This window comes from Bufo gargarizans, chromosome 3 (genome assembly GCF_014858855.1).
Source record: "Bufo gargarizans isolate SCDJY-AF-19 chromosome 3, ASM1485885v1, whole genome shotgun sequence".
Classification (NCBI taxonomy): Eukaryota; Metazoa; Chordata; class Amphibia; order Anura; family Bufonidae; genus Bufo; species Bufo gargarizans.
Genome location: NC_058082.1, coordinates 277,419,639 through 277,443,417, shown reverse-complemented (window position 1 = coordinate 277,443,417; position 23,779 = coordinate 277,419,639). Strand labels below are relative to the sequence as shown.

Below are 23,779 nucleotides of genomic sequence, written 5' to 3'. Positions count from 1 at the left end.
TGACAGACACTGTTATGGGGGGATCTGTGGCTTTCACTGTTACAGGGGGATCTGTGGCTGGCACTGTTACAGGGGGGGATCTGTGGATGGCACTGTTATACATGTGTCATCCACAGACCCTCCCAGCCCATAACTGTGCCATCCACAGATCCCCCGCCGCTCCTGTATACTAATATCATATGTCTTATTCAATTAATAGTTTTTAAATATGCCTCTTTATTCCTAAAAGTACCTTAAATCCGAAGCGCTTCAGTACAATGCCGGCAGGCCGGGCAGCCGGCGCGGCGCGTCACTCACTGACGTCACTTGCCTGCGCCGCCTGCTTCATTCATAAAGTAGGCGGCGCAGGCACGTGACATCAGGGAGTTACGCTGCCGCCCGCCCAGCCTGCATACTACTGAAGCGCTAAGGATTTAAGGTACTATTAAGCATAAAGGGGCATATTTAATAACCATTCATTGAATATGACATATTTTATTAGTACACCGGAGCGGCGGGGCGGGCCTTTAGTACAGTGACTGCACCGCCCCGCCGCTATTGCCGGCCCCAGCTCCTCCTCCCAGTCCCTCCCCGAGTCCTCGCTCTCTTTACATCGCTGCCAGCGATGTAAAACTGACTGCATTCGCCGTATAAGACGCAGGGGCATTTCTCCCCCATTTTGGGGGAAGAAAAAGTGCGTCTTATACGGCGAAAAATACGGTATCCAAAAAGTATGATTTAAATCAAATAAAAGGTGACTGCAAACTTCACAACATTGAAAAATCAGTAGCCACAGTGCAATCATTACTTGTGGAATCCACAATGCTATACCAAGCAAGTTTCAATTTTTTTGCTTTACCTCAAGCTGGCTTAAAAGCAGAGATCAAACATTTAAAATGATAAGCTGAGAGGAGCAAACGGTCAGTTTAATTTTTTCAGGGTGTCATTTATTTAGCACCCAGTGGACTGCTTTTCACACTCCACAAATGACTTTTATGCACGGAGATTGTCTGCCTTTCAGACTTCCAGCTCATTGAAAGTTTTCAAGGACATTCTCAAAAGTATGAATATTCAGAGAGGGCTCACCTGTATAATCAAGAGTGGAAGTGGGTGCACCTACCAAGAGGATTCACCCAATCCTCTAAGGTAAAAAGTGGCAGGATCAGAAGAAAGAGTGGTAGGGCACACCAATATTCGGAATCACAAGGATAGTTACAATATTTTATTATTAGGTGACATACACTGTTGAATAGCACACGTAAAAATTAAAAACTATAAAATACAATAAAATAATAAAACAAGCATACAAATCAATAGTCTTATATATATAAATATGCTGATATTTGCCCTAAAGTCGATTTGAATAGTGAATGTTATCCTTCCAGGTGGGTTGTTTAACCCAATCAGTGTCCCAATAAATAAAGTGGGAAGTAAGTCCGCTGTTTGGATAAAGTCTTTTCTCTTGTAACAGATATTGCGACTCAATAGTCGCTGCGCCTACGTGAGCGCTACACTATTGCTGCCTGCTGATGAAGAGAGCCGAAGCTGTTGTACTCACAGTTTGTAGTGAAAATAGAGTCGGCTTGCTGCTTCACAGGTGGCGTCCCACGTGTGGTCAGCAGTGATGATGCAGGTTACAGCAAAGTAAGACTGACGCGGCTTCGGGATCTTCAGTGTTTCTTATATGGACGTGCTGTCTCGGAGATCAGTCGATAAGCGTTTAAGCAGATCTTTTTCCAAGAGTGGACCACAAAGTCGGCTCTCCCAGTACGCCAATTTCCTACTTATCTGTACTTTTTTAAGATAGAGGAAAACACCGATCCCTTGCGTCTTTACTTTCCTTTAGCGCTTCCAGTCCTCCAGTATTATGTTCTGTTCCATAGGATAGTTACCAAACGCGTTTCGGAGTTAACTAAGACTCCTTCTTCAGTGGCTGAAGAAGGAGTCTTAGTTAACTCCGAAACGCGTTTGGTAACTATCCTATGGAACAGAACATAATACTGGAGGACTGGAAGCGCTAAAGGAAAGTAAAGACGCAAGGGATCGGTGTTTTCCTCTATCTTAAAAAAGTACAGATAAGTAGGAAATTGGCGTACTGGGAGAGCCGACTTTGTGGTCCACTCTTGGAAAAAGATCTGCTTAAACGCTTATCGACTGATCTCCGAGACAGCACGTCCATATAAGAAACACTGAAGATCCCGAAGCCGCGTCAGTCTTACTTTGCTGTAACCTGCATCATCACTGCTGACCACACGTGGGACGCCACCTGTGAAGCAGCAAGCCGACTCTATTTTCACTACAAACTGTGAGTACAACAGCTTCGGCTCTCTTCATCAGCAGGCAGCAATAGTGTAGCGCTCACGTAGGCGCAGCGACTATTGAGTCGCAATATCTGTTACAAGAGAAAAGACTTTATCCAAACAGCGGACTTACTTCCCACTTTATTTATTGGGACACTGATTGGGTTAAACAACCCACCTGGAAGGATAACATTCACTATTCAAATCGACTTTAGGGCAAATATCAGCATATTTATATATATAAGACTATTGATTTGTATGCTTGTTTTATTATTTTATTGTATTTTATAGTTTTTAATTTTTACGTGTGCTATTCAACAGTGTATGTCACCTAATAATAAAATATTGTAACTATCCTTGTGATTCCGAATATTGGTGTGCCCTACCACTCTTTCTTCTGATCCTGCCACATTCTCAAAAGGATGTTATTTAGTTAGTAATGTATTTTATCACAAACGCCTACATAGAAGAATATACTGTATTTCCTAGTTTAAAAAATAAAATAAAAATGTAATTAAAGAGTAAAGTTTCCCAGGAAGACTATGGCCCACAATAACATCAAAACTTTATTTACTCCCTTTCACTGATCTTCACCAATTTCTTTCAGGTGAGCGAAGCTGGCCCCCCCTTCAATCAGCACAAACAAAATCTCCAGTGTGTTTCTTTAGTGCTACGTTTGTGCCGCAAAAATTAATATTTGTGCTGCTTTTATTTTAAAAGATAATAGCAACTGTTTGTTTCAACATGATGACATCACCAGCCCCCCTACAACAGCAAAAAGACATGAAACTTGCTGGATGGTTAGTGCTACGTTTGTGCTGGTTTGTGCTGTTTAAATCTACATTCTACCTCATTTCGTTTTCGAGTTATTAACCATTTATTGAAAGGTCACCAAAGGTCACCTAGCCCCCCATCACAGCCAAAAGACACGAAACTGGGCTGGTTGGTTAGTGCTACGTTTGTGCTGGTTTGTACTGTAGAAATTAACATTTGTGCTGTTTTTTTTTGTAAGATAATAGCAAAACTGGGCTGGTTGGTTAGTGCTGCATTTGTGCTGTAAAAATGATTATTTGTGCTGCTTAATTTTATGAACTCCATTAACAGGGCTGAAGCATACTAACTTTACACAGGTAGTAAGACAAGTTAATGTGGACTGGCATCACTTGAAGTAAGAATGATTATAGCATGCAGACACATCAGTCTCAATGAAAAAGGCAAAAATAGGTTTAATAAGGAATGGCAACATCAGAGACCTGTAAAGGTGTGCGGACACAGTGAGAGTCACAAACACATGTGCATTTGATGCATTTTGTCAGTGCCTTTGTAGTGCCTTTTGTGACAGCACATCCTACAGTAATTATGTGACTCAAGAAATAAGCAATGTAGAATGTTTTCAGCTTGTGAAAGCCATGGCGGAAAAAGGTGTACAAAAAGAAATTTACATGCTGAGAGGTAAAATCCTAAAGGGACATATTTGGAGCAGAACAAATAAAAGCAGGACTCCAGCTGGTTAAAGCTGAGTGCAACATATCATCAATAACTTCAAATGTGTTCTCAACAGTGCCCAGTATAGTGGCTGAGAGCAAATGTTCTTCAGAAACATGTTCAGGACATGTTGGAGCATCAAGAAATATTGCATGTGTATCAGTTGACCAAGACACATTAAAATCCAGAGGAGTTTCAGCTCTACAAGATGCAGTCAACAAACACATTAACTTACCACCTTCAAAATGCCTGTCACACATCCATGATGTGCAACATACACCTATGGAAATGGATTTTTTTTGACCCTTCAGTTTCTGGAAATGTTCTTTGTAATGGTACAGTAAAAAACACCTTCAAAACAGGACAGCACCTTTGGATTGACACTGACATAGGACTCTGGGCAGCTTGTGAAACACGAAGCAGAGGTTCACAAGAAAGATTTTTTGAAGCAGAACTCTCTGAATTTCGAGCCTACCTTGAATTAACAGGTTCACTTTAAGAGCTGTTGTTGCATTTTGCCAACCAGCTACCAGAAGCTCTCTAGGCCATTACATAGCCTACTGTAAAAGGTCTGATTACATATGGGAAAAATATGATGATTTGACAAATGGTATGGCAGTGGTAAATTCACATACCAAGATCTGCCCCCATACTGTTCTGTACACAAGAGGTAGCTGCTTGTAGTCCACAATAGAAGACACCAGCACTGGACAATATGTGCCAGAAGTAAAGCACTTTTTATTAAATTGACACATACATCAAACAGCCAACATTTGGGGGCCATGCAGGGTCCCTTCTTTTGGCCAACATAGTGACGGTCACTATGTCGCCCAGAAGAAGGGACCCTGTATGGCCCCCAAATGTTGGCTGTTTGACAGACACAGCGCCATCCATGTTGTCACTTTAAGCACCAACCTCTTACTCAAGGTCTGTACACTCTATGGAGTGCTGATGATTTTGTATTATTAGCTTCTTGTAGTTCCAAGTTACTATTTGTTAAGCGTAGGTAGCAAAGGTTTTAGCTTGAGATAATCTACTTTTTTATGCACTTCCCATGGACAAGTGCAGTTACCGTTTAATGAAGACTGCGAAAAAAATCAGGACTTAATATGGATATCTCTATGTTTGGGTTTATTTGTTCTTTATTTGTCATTGATTTTCATGAAAACTTTATGATCTTTAGTTTGTAAAATGATTTGTGGAATAAAAATGTTTGAGACACATTTTACTATTCTACTTCTTGATAGTATTAATTTTTTTGGCTGTAGCTATAATCATTCTTACTTCAAGTGATGCCAGTCCACATTAACTTGTCTTACTACCTGTGTAAAGTTAGTATCCTTCAGCCCTGTTAATGGAGTTCATAAAATTAAGCAGCACAAATGATCATTTTTACAGCACAAATGCAGCACTAACCAACCAGCCCAGTTTCTCTATTATCTTACAAATAAAACCAGCACAAATGTTAATTTCTACAGTACAAACCAGCACAAACGTAGCACTAACCAACCAGCCCAGTTTCATGTCTTTTTGCTGTTGTAGGGGGGCTGGTGATGTCATCATGTTGAAACAAACAGTTGCTATTATCTTTAAAATAAAAGCAGCACAAATGTTAATTTTTGCGGCACAAAACAGCACAAACGTAGCACTAAAGAAACACACTGGAGTTTTTGTTTGTGCTGATTGAAGGGGGGCCAGCTTCGCTCACCTATTCCTTTCCGATGCTGCTCTGCACTTCCTGTCCGCTCTCCGCATGCCAGAAAAGCCCACCTCAGACAGTGTTTTCAGTGTGTCCAACTAGGACACAAATTTACTGCCTTTTTTTGGGAAGTCCCCTTTAACATTTGCATTATTTTGTTTAAAATCATTAATAAGTATAGTAAAAGGTTTAGAGTTTAGGGAACATAACTAAGTTGTGTTATATTATTGTTCTTGCACTTCCTGTTCGAACAGAAACACAGATAAAAGGCAAGGATTGATTTAGCCTGTAAATGTATTATTCTCTGATTAACAGTCTATAAGCTTCATCTCCACATTTTATTAGTGTTAATAAACTATCAAATAAAGCTGACAATTTTCTGACAGTTCAGCAACATTCAAATCAACATTGGTACCAGTCACACACAAGTAAATCGATTGGCCAGACCAAACAGCTACCATTCAACCTCTTCCTCATCAATGGTAAAATTACTCTGTGGCTGATGCATTGCTATGAATCTAAAAACAGGACATTTCCTGTTCATATACTTGTATCAACCTTGCTGTAGAGATAATGTACTGCTGAAAGTATCTTATTCCCTTGTCTGACTTCTCCTCCTTTTTAACTAATGACTTATTTTGTTCAGCTGATAATTTTTATAAAACATTAACAGCTCTGGAGCATGTCCTCTCAGTCGCTCTCCTCAGCTGCCCCCCTGACTGAAAATGAAACGAACTCCTCAGTCACATGTAGCTCCTCCGACTAAGTCTCAATCTGAACAACCAATCAGGTGTCAGACCAAGCACCTGTGACTTCCTGTCTCTTCTGCTGCCACACATTCCCATTGATTTAAAGTGTAACTGCCGTTTCATTTTGTTATACCCTAATTGTATAGTACACAACCTACTGTATAAATGCTTTTGTGCTTTATAATTTAATCTTTTTCAATTTCACCTCATAATAACACCCAAAAATGTGTTTCACTTTCACATTGAGCAGGCCTCTTCTCACAGTGTTGTCATGTGCAGGCCGTCTCCTCTCCTCTCTGATATAAACAGGAGACAGGGAGAGCACTGTGAGGAGGAGCACAGCCCTGAGTGCCTGGTCTCGGGCAGAAAGTGGATGGGGGAGGGCTGCCATCTCCCGAATGGTAGTAGCTAGAAACATGCAACCGGTCTTGTTTGAAAGCTGACAAGACCAGAATGACAGCTAAAGTCCAAGCAACAGAAGAAATATCACTGTTAGAAATTGAGTCAGGACTAATCGCCGGTAAAACCTGCTTTTACTTTCAGCTACATTCACTGTATCCTGATTTCTATCAGTGATATCTTCTCCTGTACGTCCCCTCTGCTGGTACCCAAGCCCATAATTCTAGCTGGTACCAAACCAGAGATATGAGGAGCTAAAGCAGCCGCCCCCCCCCCCTCCCTGTCAGTGTGGAGGAGAATACGGGAGCAGCTGCAGAGCTGACAGGAGGAGAGAAAGATAGTAAAATATATATATAGAAGTGTTAAAATGTGACATTATCATCAGTATAGTGACCCACATAATAAAATTACATTATTTTTACCACACCGTGAAAAAATTCCACAAATTAAGGTAAACATTTTTGAGTCTTTATCTTTCCCCCTAAAAATAAAATAAAAAAAGTTAATACACTATATATACACACCCCAAAATAGTTCCTAAAAAAACTTTTAATGTGACTATTAACCACCTCCCAACCGCCTAACGCACCGATGCGTCCGGGAGGTGGTTGATTTGTTCCTCCTGGACGCATCGGTGCGTCATCTCGCGAGACGCGAGATTACGTCACAGCCGGCCCACGCATGCGCATCGCGGGCCGGCATTTCGTAGCCAAGTATTTCGTCAGCAGCCTGCCGACCACGATCATTGGCTGGCAGGTTGCTGATTTTTAAAAAATCCAATCAGCAGCCATTTAACCCCACATATTAGTAAATATGATGGGGTTATATGGCTGCTGTGCTCCTCTGCTCCTTCTTTTGGTTGGTTGGTTCCAGCAGAGGAGCACACATCACTGTGAGTACCCACTACACCACATACTAGCCCCAGATCACCCCAATTAACCCTTTGATCACCCCTTTGATCGCCCCTGTCAATCACTGGTGAAAGGAAAAAAGTGATCAGTGCAAACTGTCACTTTTTTTTTCACTGGTATTGACCGTTAGGTTTCAGTATAGTTTAGGCCCCTTGGTTAGGTAGTTTATGGATCGGTTAGCGCCCAGCCCACCGCACCGCAGTCCGTTATTCGCTGATTAGCGTATCGCTAATCAGCATTTGTACTTTTATAGTATCTGGAAGTGATCAAAACTGATCACTGTCAGATCTATAATAGTACTAGTGTCACTTTAGTTCGCCCTCCACCCAAAACGCAGTGTTTGCCCGATCAGGCCTGATCGGTCGCCCACACGTGCGTTCGCCCACGCCCGCCCCACCGCAGTGACAAAAAAAATTTTTTTTTTGATCGCTGCACATTCACTTTACAAGCACTGTGGCGATAAAAAAATCAGTTTTGATATTTTTTTATCAACCGCAGCAGCCTCCGGTACTTCGCTAGCCTCCCATTTGTAAGACAGGCTTGCTTTTTTTTTCTTGGGTAGTCTCAGGGAATACCCCTAAATTTAGTTGCCCACATGTCTAGTGGGGCTGGTGCTGTCGGATTACGTGGTGAGGCATACACCAGCAGCCCAGCCCTTCCTGGACCTAGTACCAGCACTGCCGTAGAACATGGTGAAGTAGCGAGCACCAGAAGGGCAGTTGAAGCTGGTACGGTGGCACGTGCAGTAGTGACCCCGTCGCAGCCACCGCAAAGACGTGCCCGTAGAGCCCCTAGAATCCCAGAGGTGCTGGCAAACCCTGATTGGCAGTCCCCAACTTCAGCCGCACCTGTAGTTCCCCCTTTCACCGCCCAGTCTGGAGTTCGGGTTGAGACAGCTCAGATCGGTTCGGCCCTGGGATTTTTTGAGCTGTTCTTGACTGCGGAGCTCTTAGACTTAGTTGTGGCAGAGACAAACCGGTATGCCACACAATTTATAACCGCTAACCCGGGAAGCTTTTATGCCCAGCCTTTCCGGTGGAAACCAGTCCAAGTTTCCGAAATTAAAACTTTTCTGGGCCTCCTCCTCAACATGGGCCTGACAAAAAAGCATGAATTGCGGTCATATTGGTCCACGAACCTGATTCATCACATGCCCATGTTTTCTGCTGCTATGTCCAGGACACGATTTGAGACCATCCTGCGTTTCCTGCACTTTAGTGATAACAGCACCTCCCGTCCCAGAGGCCACCCTGCTTTTGACCGGCTCCACAAAATTCGGCCCCTCATAGACCATTTCAACCTTAAATTTGCAGATATTTATACCCCAGAGCAAAACATCTCAGTAGACGAGTCCCTTATACATTTTACCGGGCGCCTTGGCTTCAAACAATACATCCCAAGCAAGCGCGCCCGGTATGGGGTCAAATTGTATAAGCTCTGTGAAAGGGCCACAGGCTATACACACAAATTTCGTGTCTATGAGGGAAAAGATCAGACCCTGGAGCCGGTCGGTTGCCCTGACTACCTGGGGAGCAGTGGGAAGATAGTCTGGGACTTGGTGTCACCCTTATTCGGCAAGGGGTACCATCTTTATGTGGACAATTTTTACACAAGTGTGGCCCTCTTTAGGCATTTGTTTCTAGAACGGATTGGCGCCTGTGGTACCGCGCGAACTAGTCGCGCGGGCTTCCCCCAACGGCTCGTTAGCACCCGTCTTGCAAGGGGGCAGAGGGCCGCACTGTGTAACGAAGAACTGCTCGCGGTGAAATGGAGAGACAAGCGTGACGTTTACATGCTCTCCTCCATTCACGCAGACACGACAATACAAATTGAGCGTCCACGACTATAACCTTCACATGGGAGGGGTGGACTTCAATGACCAGATGTTGTCTCCGTATTTAGTTTCCCGCAGAACCAGACGCTGGTATAAGAAGGTGTCTGTATATTTAATTCAATTGGCTCTGTACAATAGTTTTTGTTCTCTACAGTAAGGCTGAGAGAACTGGATCCTTCCTCAAATTTCAGGAAGAGATCATCGAGAACCTCCTGCCCCATCCACCAGTGTAGTTAGCCGTCTACATGAGCGACATTTCCCCAATGTCGTTGCTGGTACCTCAACCCACCCGTCACCCCGAAAAAGATGTCGTGTCTGTAGCAGGAGTGGAATAAGGCGTGACACCCGCTATTTCTGTCCTGACTGTCCTGACCACCCTGCCCTATGCTTAGGGGAGTGTTTCCGAAAGTACCACACACAGGTACACCTAGCATAGGGATCATCTCACCAGGATAGGCACACAGGGCTATTAGGGCCCATTCACTCACAGCTGCTGCAAACGTCTCCTTTCACATGGGACAAAGTGCATAACGCACTTCGCCACATCTTTGGGCGATTTGCGCTTTGCACATTGACCCATGGGGAAGGAGAGGTTTGTTCTATAAAGGTAAAAAAAAAAAAAAAAAAAAAAACACCAGTAAGCAAACACGTTAATGTTTAGTTCAAAAAGTTAAAGTTACATGTTCTGTTCCAAAGTTAATAAAATTATTGCGTTGTGGCCTGTTTTTTTCTTTTTTTTTGTCTTTTTACCTTCCAGGTGGACCAACCGATCTACTAGCTGCAGCACCGATGTGCATTCTGACAGAAGCATTGCGCTGCTGTCAGATTACACGCAAGTCAGTGTATGCGGCGCTGCAAGACGGGATTTTCTCCTCTGCAGTGACAGATACGTTTGCCAAGGCATACGAGCTGAGGAGGCGGCGGCGTTCCTATGCTTTGGCAAACACTTTGTATATAAATATATATATATATATATATATATATATATATATATATATATAAAAAATCAAAAAAAAATCCCGGCAATGATTTATTCATCCACATCGATTGATGCGAATGGAGAAATCTGGTTTGCCAGGGCATACGAGCCAAGTGGGTATGGATGTAGGGCGGAGCTCCTATGTCCTGGCAGACGCCTTTCCCCTCCATTTTTTTTTTTGGGCAGAGATTTTTTCATCCACATTGATCGATGCGAATGAAGAAATCTGTGCCGTTCATTTTTTTCTTTCAGCCCAGAGGCTGAACGGAAAAAAAATCTCATTACCTGTATGCTCAATATAAGGAGAATAGCAGAAACTCCTAATGCTGACCATACATGTAATGATTGCGGAGACCCTCAAATGCCAGGGCAGTACAAACACCCCACAACTGACCCCATTTTGGAAAGAAGACACCCCAAGGTATTTGCTGAGGGGCATATTGAGTCCATGAAAGATTGAAATTTCTGTCCTAAGTTAGCGGAAAGTGAGACTTTGTGAGAAAAAACAAAAAAAAAAATCTATTTCCACTAACTTTTGCGAAAAAAAAAAAAATTCTATGAACTTGCCAGGCCCCTCATTGGATACCTTGGGGTGTCTTCTTTCCAAAGTGGGGTCACATGTGGGGTATTTATACTGCCCTGGCTTTTTAGGGGCCCTAAAGCGTGAGAAGAAGTCTGGGATCCAAATGTCTAAAAATGCCCTCCTAAAAGGAATTTGGGCACCTTTGCGCATCTAGGCTGCAAAAAAGTGTGACACATCTGGTATCGCCGTACTCAGGAGAAGTTGGGGAATGTGTTTTGGGGTGTCATTTTACATATACCCATGCTGGGTGAGATAAATATCTTGGTCAAATGCCAACTTTGTATAAAAAAATGGGAAAAGTTGTCTTTTGCCAAGATATTTCTCTCACCCAGCATGGGTATATGTAAAATGGCACCCCAAAACACATTCCCCAACTTCTCCTGAGTACGGTGTTACCAGATGTGTGACACTTTTTTGATGCCAAGGTGGGCAAAGGGGCGCATATTCCAAAGTGCACCTTTCGGATTTTGCAGGCCATTTTTTACACATTTTGATTGCAAAGTACTTCTCACACATATGGGCCCCTAAATTGCCAGGGCAGTATAACTACCCCACAAATGACCCCATTTTGGAAAGAAGACACCCCAAGGTATTCCGTGAGGGGCATGGCGAGTTCCTAGAATTTTTTATTTTTTGTCGCAAGTTAGTGGAATATGAGACTTTGTAAGAAAAAAAAAAAAAAAATAATCATCATCATTTTCCGCTAACTTGTGACAAAAAAAAAAAAGTTCTATGAACTCACTATGCCCATCAGCGAATACCTTAGGGTGTCTAATTTCCGAAATGGGGTCATTTGTGGGGTTTTTCTACTGTTTGGGCATTGTAGAACCTCAGGAAACATGACAGGTGCTCAGAAAATCAGAGCTGTTTCAAAAAGCGGAAATTCACATTTTTGTACCATAGTTTGTAAACGCTATAACTTTTACCCAAACCATTTTTTTTTTTTGCCCAAACATTTTTTTTTTATCAAAGACATGTAGAACAATAAATTTGGCGAAAAATTTATATATGGATGTCGTTTTTTTTGCAAAATTTTACAGCTGAAAGTGAAAAATGTCATTTTTTTGCAAAAAAAATCGTTACATTTTGATTAATAACAAAAAAAGTAAAAATGTCAGCAGCAATAAAATACCACCAAATGAAAGCTCCATTAGTGAGAAGAAAAGGAGGTAAAATTCATTTGGGTGGTAAGTTGCATGACCGAGCGATAAACGATGAAAGTAGTGTAGTGCTGAAGTGTAAAAAGTGGCCTGGTCATGAAGGGGGTTTCAGCTAGCGGGGCTGAAGTGGTTAAGAGGCTTAAACAAATGCTTGCTAATTTCATGTAATTGCAGGGCTTGTCTATGGTTAGCTGTATCTGAGAGGATACACACTGGGGTAGTGGGGGAGGTTATCTGCATTCTGATTGGTCTGGTCTGTCTCTGGTTAGCTATATGTGAGAGGATACACACTGCTCTGGGGTAGTGGGGAGGTTATCTGCATTCTGATTGGTCCTGGTAGTTCATGTGAGGAGAGCAAAGGCTTATGGGAAGTGTGGGAAATATAGGATGGCCTCAAGGACATGGGAAAGATCACCACAGCTAGTGCAGCAGAGGCCATCTTATGAAGATGCTGAAATAGAGGCACAGATAAATGAGGTTGCTAAGGGCTGAATGCAGACATCAAAAAGGTAAAATTAACTAAAAAATAAAGCTTTATGACCATCTTCCCTTAAGCATCACATATCTTAGGGTCCTTTCACACGTCTGCAAAATGGATCCGCATCCGTTCCGCAATTTTGCGAAACAGGCGCGGACCCATTTATTTTCAATGGTGCCGGAATGTGCTGTTCGCATCCGCATTTGCGGATCCGAACTTTCGGTTTAGCAAAAAAATAGAACATGTCCTATTCTTGTCCGCATTTTCTATGAGAGTGCCAGCGATGTGCGGTCTGAAAAATGCGGAACGCACATTGCCGGCTTTCGTGTTTTGCAGATACGCACAACACATATGGACGTGTGAATGGACCCTTAGGAATTTCATTTTTGGTAGTGAAAGGGCAGTTACACTTTAAATGTGTTTGTTCACATTTCAGTATTTTTTTACTGACCGTGGGTCAATAACAAAATCACGGAGACATGCACTACTTTGATCAGTGATGCGGACCAAGCATGCCCATAGAAGTCTACGGGTCCGTGAAAATCAGGGACACGCCACGGATGGCATCCGTGGTGTGTCCGTTTTTCACTGAAGACTGAGATTCTTTGGAAATTAATTTTCAGGTGAGCAATGTCAGTGAATTACGGATGACATGAGGATGGTAAAAACTGATGAAATACATACACTTTTTTCATGGACAGGTCACTGACACAGAAATTTTGACATGGCCTAAATCTTCAACTGCCACAAGCCATATGTTCTGTTAGAAGCTGTGGCAGTTACAAGGAGAGGGCTTCAGCAGAAAGGACACAGCTGCCAGACTGAAGATAATCTAGCAGAGCAATTGGAGCATTAAACGTGGAGATTTCTGGACCGACGTGAGGTACAGGGCTGGTTCTACCATTGTTAGAAAGGCAGTGTCTTGTACTATATGATGCCTTATTTCCATTTTTTACATCAATCATGGCATTACCCCTTTAAGTATAGGTAAGTAAACTTTGCGCACAAGTGATACTCATATTTTCTTTAAAACTGAAAAACACATACTAAGATTTATTATCTTCTTACAGAATTGCCACTAGAGTTGGAATAATTAGGAGATTAGACTGAGTTCCGTTAGGGTTAAGATGTGAGCACCTTCTCTGCGCTGTGCTTATGTCAGACAGAATGTTTCAAAAGCTTTTTTCAGTTTCTCCTAAATTTGAATAATTTGCATATAAACACATAGGGGGAGATCTATAATTTCCCTTGCTCCAGAAAAGTGGCTTTAAAAAGCCATAACGTGTGCGTTTTAGATTTTTTAAATGCGACTTTCGAAAAAATATAATGTTTCAAGTGGCTCTTTTTACGCCACCCTCAATACTTTTCCAAAAGAGGGCACAGCAAGGGTCTGAAAGGGATGTGGCCAACAGCTGAGAAAAATTAATCTTCATTTCCACCAGTTTTCTGGTGCAAATGAAGCCAGAAATATAAGGCAGCTCTGAGCTGTCAGATTTCTGTTTAGGTGCACAGACTGCAGGAGGATGCACCTAATTTATGATGAGGCCTGCGACTCGTCATAATTGTGGTGCATCTTCCGACAGTGCAGGGGATAACGAGACTGGGGCAGGAAACACCTGTATGAATCACCAAACCTAATAAATGCAGCAATTTCTGTTTGCAATATTGAACATTGTGAATTTGTACACTATGTGCCAAGAAAGGTCAGATCAGTACCTAGTAACTAGTGGAGTTACACCGGATATCAAAGTCTCAATACTTTTTCGTTATTTTGATTCCCCGATTCGATACGGACATTGGCATTTAGTATCAGTCCCTAGGCAGCTTAGTATCAGTCCCTTTTAAAGAACATGGTGTGCGCAAAGCACATGTCCCTCCCTCATTGAGGCTCAGCCGATTTAGGCTGAGTTCACACGAGCGTGACAGATTTGGTCCGGATGCGTTCAGGGTGCGTTCAGTTAAACTCGCACCATTTTGCAAGCAAGTTCAGTCAGTTTTGGCTACAATTGCGTTTAGTTGTTCAGTTTTGACGCTTTTTTCACGCGCGTGATAAAAAACTGAAGGTTTACAAACAACATCTCCTAGCAACCATCAGTGAAAAACGCATTGCATCCACACTTGCTTGCAGATGCAATGCGTTATTAACGCAGCCCCATTCACTTCTATGGGGCCAGGGCTGCGTGAAAAACGCAGAATTTAGAACATGCTGCGATTTTAAAGCATTGCAGAAGTGATGCATGAAAAAAAATGCTCATGTGCACAGCCCCATTGAAATGAATGGGTCAGGATTCAGTGCAGGTGCAATGCGTTCACCTACTGCATTGCACCCGCGCGGAAATCTCGCCCGTGTGAACTCAGCCTCAGTGGGGGGACCAGTAACATCAAGTTTTTACTGGTCATATGGTGATGACATCATCAAAGGTCCTTTAACTTATCAGCATCCAGGAAGATCTTGCTGCAGGAGGAGATATCTGCTTTATGCTGTGTGCCTGTACTCATCTGAGGCACATGGGCTTATTACTAGGACCTCATATAATGAGCAACATGGGATTAATTATTATTAATATGAAGCACATGGAGGTTTAAAATTAATAACACTATGTGCCTCACATTAATACTGACCTAATTATTTACCCACTCACATAGTGGACAACATTGGGTTAATGTGAGATACATGATGGGGTTATATATTATTGTTAGGCATATAGAGGTCCAAATTGATAAAATCATGTGCCTCACATTAAAGGGGTATTCCCATCTCAGACAATGGGGGCATATCCGGGGTTTGGCCACAGCCAAACGCTCTCCCCATAGGATTGAAAGGGAGTGCACCATAGGATTGAAAGGGAGTGCACCACTCTTGCGCGGCCACCGCTCCCCTTCATTTCTAGGGGGCCAGCGGAAGTAGTCAAGCCAGCGCAGCCGCCCTCCATTCATTTCTATGGGGCCGCCAAAAATTTCCGAGCGCTGGCTCAGCTATTTCCATCGGCCCCATACAAATAAAGGGGGGTAAATGGCCGCGCAAGCGCAGTGCGCTTCCATTCAATCCTATGGGGAGAACGCTTGCCGGCAGCCGCTACCTTCCCCGTTGTCCCCATTGTCTGAGATGGGAATAACCCTTTAATAATAACTAAACCCATCATGTTCCTCACATTAAACCAGGCATGTCCAAACTGCGGCCCTCCAGCTGTTGCAAAACTACAACTCCCAGCATGCCCTAATAGCTGTAAGCTATCCAGGCATGCTGGGAGTTGTAGTTTTGCAACAGCTGGAGGGCCGCAGTTTGGACATGCCTGCATTAAACCCATATTGTCAATTATGTAAAGAGGTACCATAGTTAATGGGGTTACTATTAATGTGAGGCATGTGGTTTTATCAGTTTAGACCTTCATGTGCCTCGTATTAGTAAGTGACCCTGTCAAGGACCTCCTCACATAAATAGCAATCAATATGTTATCAAAAAACAAAAACAAAAAAAAACACTAAAGATACCACATTAACTTCATGTTGCTCGGCAACATGTAATTAATGTGTGGGTATTTTTTTTTATTTTTTATTTTTTTTTTACGTGGTATCAAGCAGAGCAGTACTTTATCTTGGCATTGAAACCGAATGAAATTTGGTTATTGCGACAACTCTAGTAACTAGTATGTAACCTAAAACCAGCTCACCACACAGGTGCAGAAACACGCACAAAGGAAGACACGCTAAGTCCAAACAAAGAAAAAAATCCAGCATTCTTAACCCCTTAAGGACTCAGCCCTATTTCACCTTACAGACTTGGCCATTTTTTGCAAATCTGACCAGTGTCACTTTAAGTGCTGATAACTTTAGAATGCTTTGACTTATTCAGGCCAATCTAAGATTGTTTTTTTGTCACATATTGTACTTCATGACACTGGTAAAATGAAGTTTAAAAAAAAATCATTTTTATTTATAAAAAAAATACCAAATTTACCCCAAATTTGTAAAAAATTTCCAAGTTTCAATTTCTCTACTTTTATAATACATAGTAATACCTCCAAAAATAGTTATTACTTTACATTCCCCATATGTCTACATCATGTTTGGATCATTTTGGGAATGATATTTTATTTTTTGGGGATGTTACAAGGCTTAGAAGCAAATCTTAAAATTTTTCAGAAATTTTCAAAAACCCAATTTTTAGGGACCAGTTCAGGTCTGAAGTCACTTTGCGACGCTTACATAATAGAAACCACCCAAAAATGACACCATTATAGAAACTACACCCCTCAAGGTATTCAAAACAGATTTTACAAATGTCAATAACCCTTTAGGTGTTCCACAAGAGTTATTGGCAAATGGAGATGAAATTTCAGAATTTCAATTTTTTTGAAAAGTTTTAATTTTAATCAATTTTTCCCAGTAACAAAGCAAGGGTTAACCGCCAAAAAAAACTCAATATTTATGGCCCCGATTCTGTAGTTTACAGAAACACCCCATATGTGATCGTAAACAGCTGTACCGGCACACGGCAGGGCGCAGAAGGAAAGGAATGCCATACGTTTTTTGGAAGGCAGATTTTGCTGGACTGGTTTTCTTGACACCATGTCACATTTGAAGCCCCCCTGATGCACCCCTAGAGTAGAAACTCCAAAAAAGTGGCCCCATTTTAGAAACTACGGGATAGGGTGGCAGTATTGTTGGTACTAGTTTAGGGTACATATGATTTTTGGTTGCTCTATATTACACTTTTTGTGAGGCAAGATAACAAGAAATACCTGTTTTGGCACAGTTTTTATTTTTTGTTATTTACAACATTCATCTGACAGGTTAGATCATGTGGTATTTTTATAGAGCCAGGTTGTCACAGATGGGCAATACCTAATATGTATACTTTTTTTTATTTATGTAAGTTTTACACAATGATTTCATTTATGAAGCAAAAAAAAATCATGTTTTAGTGTTTCCATAGTCTGAGAGCCATAATTTTTTCAGTTTTTGGGCGATTACTTTGGATAGGGTATGATTTTTGCGGGATGAGATGACTGTTTTATTGGCACTATTTTTGGGTGCATATGAATTTTTGATCGCTTGCTATTATACTTTTTGTAATGTAAGGTGACAAAAAAAATGGTTTATTTAACAGTTTTTATTTTTTTATGGTGTTCATCTGAGGGGTTACTTCATGCGATATGTTTATAGAGCCGGTCGATACGGACGCGCCGATACCTAATATGTATACTTTTTTTTTTCCCCTATTTTTTACCAATTTATTTTTTTTACTTTATTTGGGGAAAATTACGTTTTTGTTTATTTTTACGTGAAACTTTTAATTTTTTGGGGGAAAACTTCACTTTATTTTTTGTCCCACTTTGGGACTTGAACTTTTGGGGGTCTAATCCTTTACAATGCATTCCAATACTTCTGTATTGGAATGCATTGGCTGTATGAGTTATACTGTGTGTATTACTCATACAGCTTCTGGCCTGTGATATCCAGGGGGCTGGATCTCACAGGCTCTTTACTGGAATGCAGCGTGATGCCTTCCTTAGACATTGCGCTGCCTTCCATGCCATCGGGTCCCCCCTACAGCCGCATAGGGACCCGATGGCACGTCCGATCGCTGCCGCAAACCGCAGGTCTGAATTTACCTGCGGTTTGCGGCAATCGCCGATACGTGGGGGTCACATGACCCCCCCCGGCGTTGTGACAGGATGCCCGCTGAATGATTTCAGCGGGCATCCTGTTCCTATTAACCCCCGCCGCAATCGTTTTTTAAACTTAGGACGTACCAGTACGTCCTGAGTCCTTAAGGACTCAGCAAACATGGCGTACCGGTACGTCCAGTGTAAAATTTGTGATGGATAAATGAATCCAGCCATCAAGGGAAGCAATATGGATAACAACAATACATTAGTAAGTGCCTTGTATTAACTTTCTCTACATGATAAATGCTAAATGATATATGCTGAAGTGACAAAACCCCTTTAAAGCTTCAATAAATACTTCCTTTACTTCCTTTATTTCCACAAGTAAAACATCTGTACACCATCCTAAACAGTAACAATCGCTTTTTTACGCACTTAAGAAATATGTAGCCTTACTCATGACCAAGTAGTAACTAGTATGTTCCTTATTAAAGGGGTTGTCCGGGATTTGGGACCTTTGTCCTATAGTACTGCAGTGTCACACACATCAACAACACCCATGTCCTACCTGATGAACTTACTTCTAATGCCCCCTTTTGCTCCAATAAATTATCTGCTGGAAGTAAAGGTTTTCGTTAACTCAGTGACGTACCGGGTCCTTTGCAGAGAAAGAAAGCTTCCTCTTCCGCTGCTCAGGGAGCCCGGTGACATCACTGCCAGGCTAGCTAATTATGCAAAAGTGTTGGAGGGGCGGTAACTAGCCTGACTGAGATCCCACTAAGCTCCGCCCCCTCCAGTCCGGTGACGTCACCGGGTGCCAACAAGGGACCAATCAGAGTGGTCCCTTGCCCACGCTCACTCCAATTGGTTGGTCTAGGAATATGAGGCTGGAGGATGAATATGTAAGAGGGGGGCGGATCTATGGAGGAGTGAATAATGTGCAGGAGGCTGAATATGTATGAGGGGGACGGATGCAGGGAGGTGATCTTACACTGTAGAAACCACCTGCTGAACTGCACTGGGACACACAATGTGTGATGGCATACATAAACAGATATGTAAACAGTCTGTTGGGGACTGTAGGAGCAATGCAGCAGTGTAAAAGCTACCTAAAAACATCTTCGGAACATAAACTTGGCTACTATTGGCGAGTAAGCTACTTAAAAAAATAATATAATGAGTTTGATCCCGGACAACCCATTTAATAGCACATAATCAAGAATAAACTCATTTTAATAACTCATTGTAGTCCCGTACTCAAGCAAAGTTGCCTAATCTCTTTATTTTACAAACATTAATGACATGTTTCTTTCTTTTTATTAAATACATGTTTAGTACATTAAAATTTTGTTATTCCATGAATTGTAATGGTGATCACTTAAAAATAGAAATATATCTATGTTTAGAGGAGTGTACTCATTTATACTGTGTATTTAGGTTGATTTTAAAGGAGTAAATCAATATTTTGTATTATATGAAATTTAAGATAAAAACAATATAGAGTAGAAGAAGCAGCTGGCCAGGAATGTATAAAATAAAAATGAAAAGATGATAATTTACCTCTCTCTGCTCACTGCATATTTTACACAGCCAGGTGGGCCGCTTCAGGTTGCTGACAGTTTCAATCCCACATTTTGTGCAGACTTTCTAAGACATAAGCAAGGAGAACACGGATTAACAGATAAAGCATTCATATTATTTCTTGACACTAACAATGTTTTTAAAAAAAAAAATGAATTTTATGTAGCAAATAAATATAAACATAAATATAAAGAATTGTAGGCTTTAACTAGTAGGTCAAAATTTCTAGTTAGCAAATGAAAGGACTTACTGAGATCTTGCAACCACAAAAAGTACTGTAATGCAGTACATAATGATCCTAATTTGCTCAATTTAGGTTTGTCCTTTAACCACATCCCACACAATAAAAGAATATATACACACACACACACACACATACAAATATATATATATATATATATACATATATATACACATATATATATATATATATATATATACACACACACACACACACATACACAGTATATATATATATATATATATATATATATATATATACACACACACACACACACACACACACACCTATACATACATACGCTCATTGACAAAAGATAAAGCACAAAGAAAACAATGATGATATATGAATGTAATGGAATGAATAAGAGTGAAAGTATAAGTTTATTGGGGAAAAGTGTACAATTGCAAGGAGACTCTAGTGTGCTGTAAGGCCGCCTCTAGTCTGGATAAAAGATGAGATATTGCTGGGCATGGAGCCGTACAGGTTCCATATGGTGTCTTGCAGCACATCTGCCCACAGATGTTGCAGCTGGGCATGTAGATCCTGCACACTTGCAGGTTGCCGAAGCTCGTATCCCAACTGATCCGATAAATGTGTCAACCAGGCAGGCCAAGGAAGTGTTGCAATCTGGTGGAAACATTCCTAGGAAACGCCTGCTGTATGTGGGTGAGCATTATCCTTCTGAAAAATGCCAGTTGGAAGCCCTGCCATGAGAGGCAACACATGTGGCTGCAGGATGTCCTGCAAATATCACCGAGCTGTTAATAGGAGTGACTGTTTTATGTGATTGCTCCTCAGATCATCATACCAGTAGTTGGGACAGTGTTTCGCTCCACAGAAATGGCAGCATTGAAGCGTTCACCACCAGACCTCCATACACAACCCCAATCGTCATCAGATCCCAAGCAAAAACCTGGATTCATTGCTAAAGACAAGTTCTAGTCCATAGCAGTCCAGGTTTCTCGTTCATGACACAACTGTAATCTAAGGAGATGGTGGCTGGATGTCAATAGCAGGGCATGTCACAGGAGTCATGACACCAAATTTCCTTCTGCTAAGTGCTTGGAAATGGTCCAGGCAGAGATAGAGTTGTGTAACGAAGGTGCCACCTGTGCCTGGGGAGTGGACAATTAAACTGTAGGAGGTGCTTGTTGGTGGATCAAATGGTCCTCTCTACTGATGGTCTGTCTTGACTGTCCACAGCCTGTTCGCAATGTGTGCATGTCCTGATGTAACCACTGCTCCCAACACCTCCTAAAAGCTTGGTCAGCACAGCCTATATGGCGGGCAGTTTATCAAAACGACCATTCTGCATCTCTCAGTTTACTGATGTGCTTTCTCTCCAAGTCTGTCAACTGGGCAAAATGTATTTTAAGGCATGTCTAGCATTCAATGATCTTTCACCAAGAGGTAAACAAACCAAACGTAGCCTCTGAGAGTCTTTTTATAGGGCAACAGAGAAGCATTTTTATGCTGTTTTGTGCAAAGACCCAATGTCTAATCAGACCACATCTGGAACCATTTACATATCTGCCTGAGACATAACTGCATGCTGAGTTTTGGAGCAATCCGACATTTCTATTTGGTTGCATTATTAAAACCTTTAATCTCATTGCCAACAAAAGACACAATTTCACTATAAGGGACAACATAAAAAGATTGAAAAACAATTGTTGGGGCTAAAGGGCCCTTTACACAGGCAGATAATCCAAAAGATAACCCCTAATGATCGTTCATAAGGAGGCTCATTAGCGATTATCTGGTGGGTAAATGCTTGTTCATCGGGTAATCCGATCGTTTGTGCACACACAAAAAAAATCGTTGTTTACTAGCAGCAAGTATGGGGGAAGAACCGTGGCATCAGCAATCGCTCCTCCCCATACTCTGGAGAAGATTGCGGAATATAAATGCAGCAGTCTGCTCCACCAAAGACCAGAAGATTTTCAGTAAGGAACGCTTCCTTTCTGACAACCTGCTCCTCTGTTGTCCCGTGTAAAGGGACCTTAACGACTTCCCGACTGCCCATTGACTATAAACGTCCTTGGGCGGTCGCTTTATCTCTGAATGGACGTTCTGTGTGTCCATGCCCTTCTAGATCGCTGTATACACAGCGCTCAATTAGCGCTGTGTATACAGATCAGGAAGCGCTATGCAGGGAGAGTGCAGGAGCTGATGGGTCTTCCACAAACCTCGATCAGCCCTGCACTGAGGCTGTACAGTGCTGCACAGACTCTCTGGGGGCTGTATTTCCCCTGTAACTGGGGCTACTATGTCATCCCCAGTTACAGTAGAAAAATAGTTTTAAAAAAATAAAATAAATGAAGTTAAATGTCCCCCAGAGGTCTTCTATGACCTTATGGGGGACACAAAGTGTAAAATAAAAAAAAGTGCAGTACCCAGTCCCCATAGCTCTGTGTGCTTTTATTGTGTAAAAAAAAACGATTTGATACATATGCAAATTAATCTGAGATGAGTCCTGTCCCTGAGATGAGTTACGTACAGGACTCATCTCAGGTTAATTTGCATATGTATCAAATCGTTTTTTGTTTTTTTTTTCCTTATTTTTTTTTAAACTCGCTTTATTGAAAAATGATAAGCAAGTTATGTAACAGTACATTCAAGGATTCTCACATTGAAAAGAGTCGTACAATGTTGCATAGAGAATATTGCCATAGCATGTAATTCTTGTCATTACAAAGAGCAATAAACAGTATTCAGTATCCACAATACAGCACATGTCTGACGTCATTAGGCCATGCATTACAGGTCATATTATGATTTACGGCATGCAAGTGAAACTTTACAACAAAGCCTGATAACTCCCATTCAGGCGGGAACACCCTCAAACTATCGAGTGTAGATGGGCCGACGTAGCAGTCAGATGGGAAGCACACCATGGACCCCAAATTTTCTCGAATTTTTGAGGGCAACCCCTGCGAGAGTACATAATCCTCTCGAAGGGAATAATGTTATTGACCAAGGTCTTCCACTGTCCAACCGTGGGAGGTCTGTCCGCCATCCATCTAACCGCAATGGCTTTCCTGGCTAAAAATAGGGTTTCCCTAATGAGGGTAAGGGTGTAACGTGATCGTGACTCTTTTTCTACTATACCCAGAAGGCAAGATTTAGGACAAACAATCAGTGAGTCCGGAATCAGGGACGAGATCACATCCACCACTCCTTTCCAAAACAGTTGAATGTGACTACACTCCCATATTAGATGCCAGAAGTCCGCATTTGCCAGTGAGCACCTATGGCACTCCGTGTTCTGCCTCCTACCAATTTTAAAAAGCCGGGTCGGGGTTAAATAACATCTATTTAAAATGAAGAGTTGTGTCAATCTGTTATTGAGAGATGGGGATACAGCCACCGGAGCCTCCAGAGCCTCTCCCCATTCCTCATCCGTCATAGTAGGTATATTCCCTCTCCATTTACATTCCGCACCCAATGGAGAAGCAGAAATTTTGAGGCCAAGTAGGTGTGTATAAATGGCGGATATCAATCCCTTCGGGCCTTGGGTCCTGAAGACCCCTATCAGGGGATAAACTGACACTGGCCTATTCAGATCCTTCAACTGAGCTTGGAGGGCATGTCTCAATTGCAGATATCTGAAAAAGTGTGACCTCAAGACACCCACTTTGGTCTGCAGCTGTGAGAAGGAGAACAGTATACCCTTTTCATATAGATCTTTCAAACAGCATACCCCGTATTCTCTCCAAATCACCTCCCATTCACTCTGCATCAGGTGCGGAAACATCGGGTTGTTCCACAATGGTATATCCTCTG

General features: G+C 41.9%; 1 protein-coding gene across 1 annotated transcript in view; it reads right to left on the bottom strand.

The window, feature by feature from the left end:
- The window catches only part of RPH3AL (rabphilin 3A like (without C2 domains)), a 342,327-nt gene that overhangs the window by 248,826 nt on the left and 69,722 nt on the right, over positions 1 to 23,779 (bottom strand). The window contains exon 5 of the mRNA XM_044285948.1: positions 19,729 to 19,815. Within this exon, the coding sequence (XP_044141883.1) occupies positions 19,729 to 19,815 (87 nt within the window). The remainder of the gene's footprint in view (positions 1 to 19,728; positions 19,816 to 23,779) is intronic.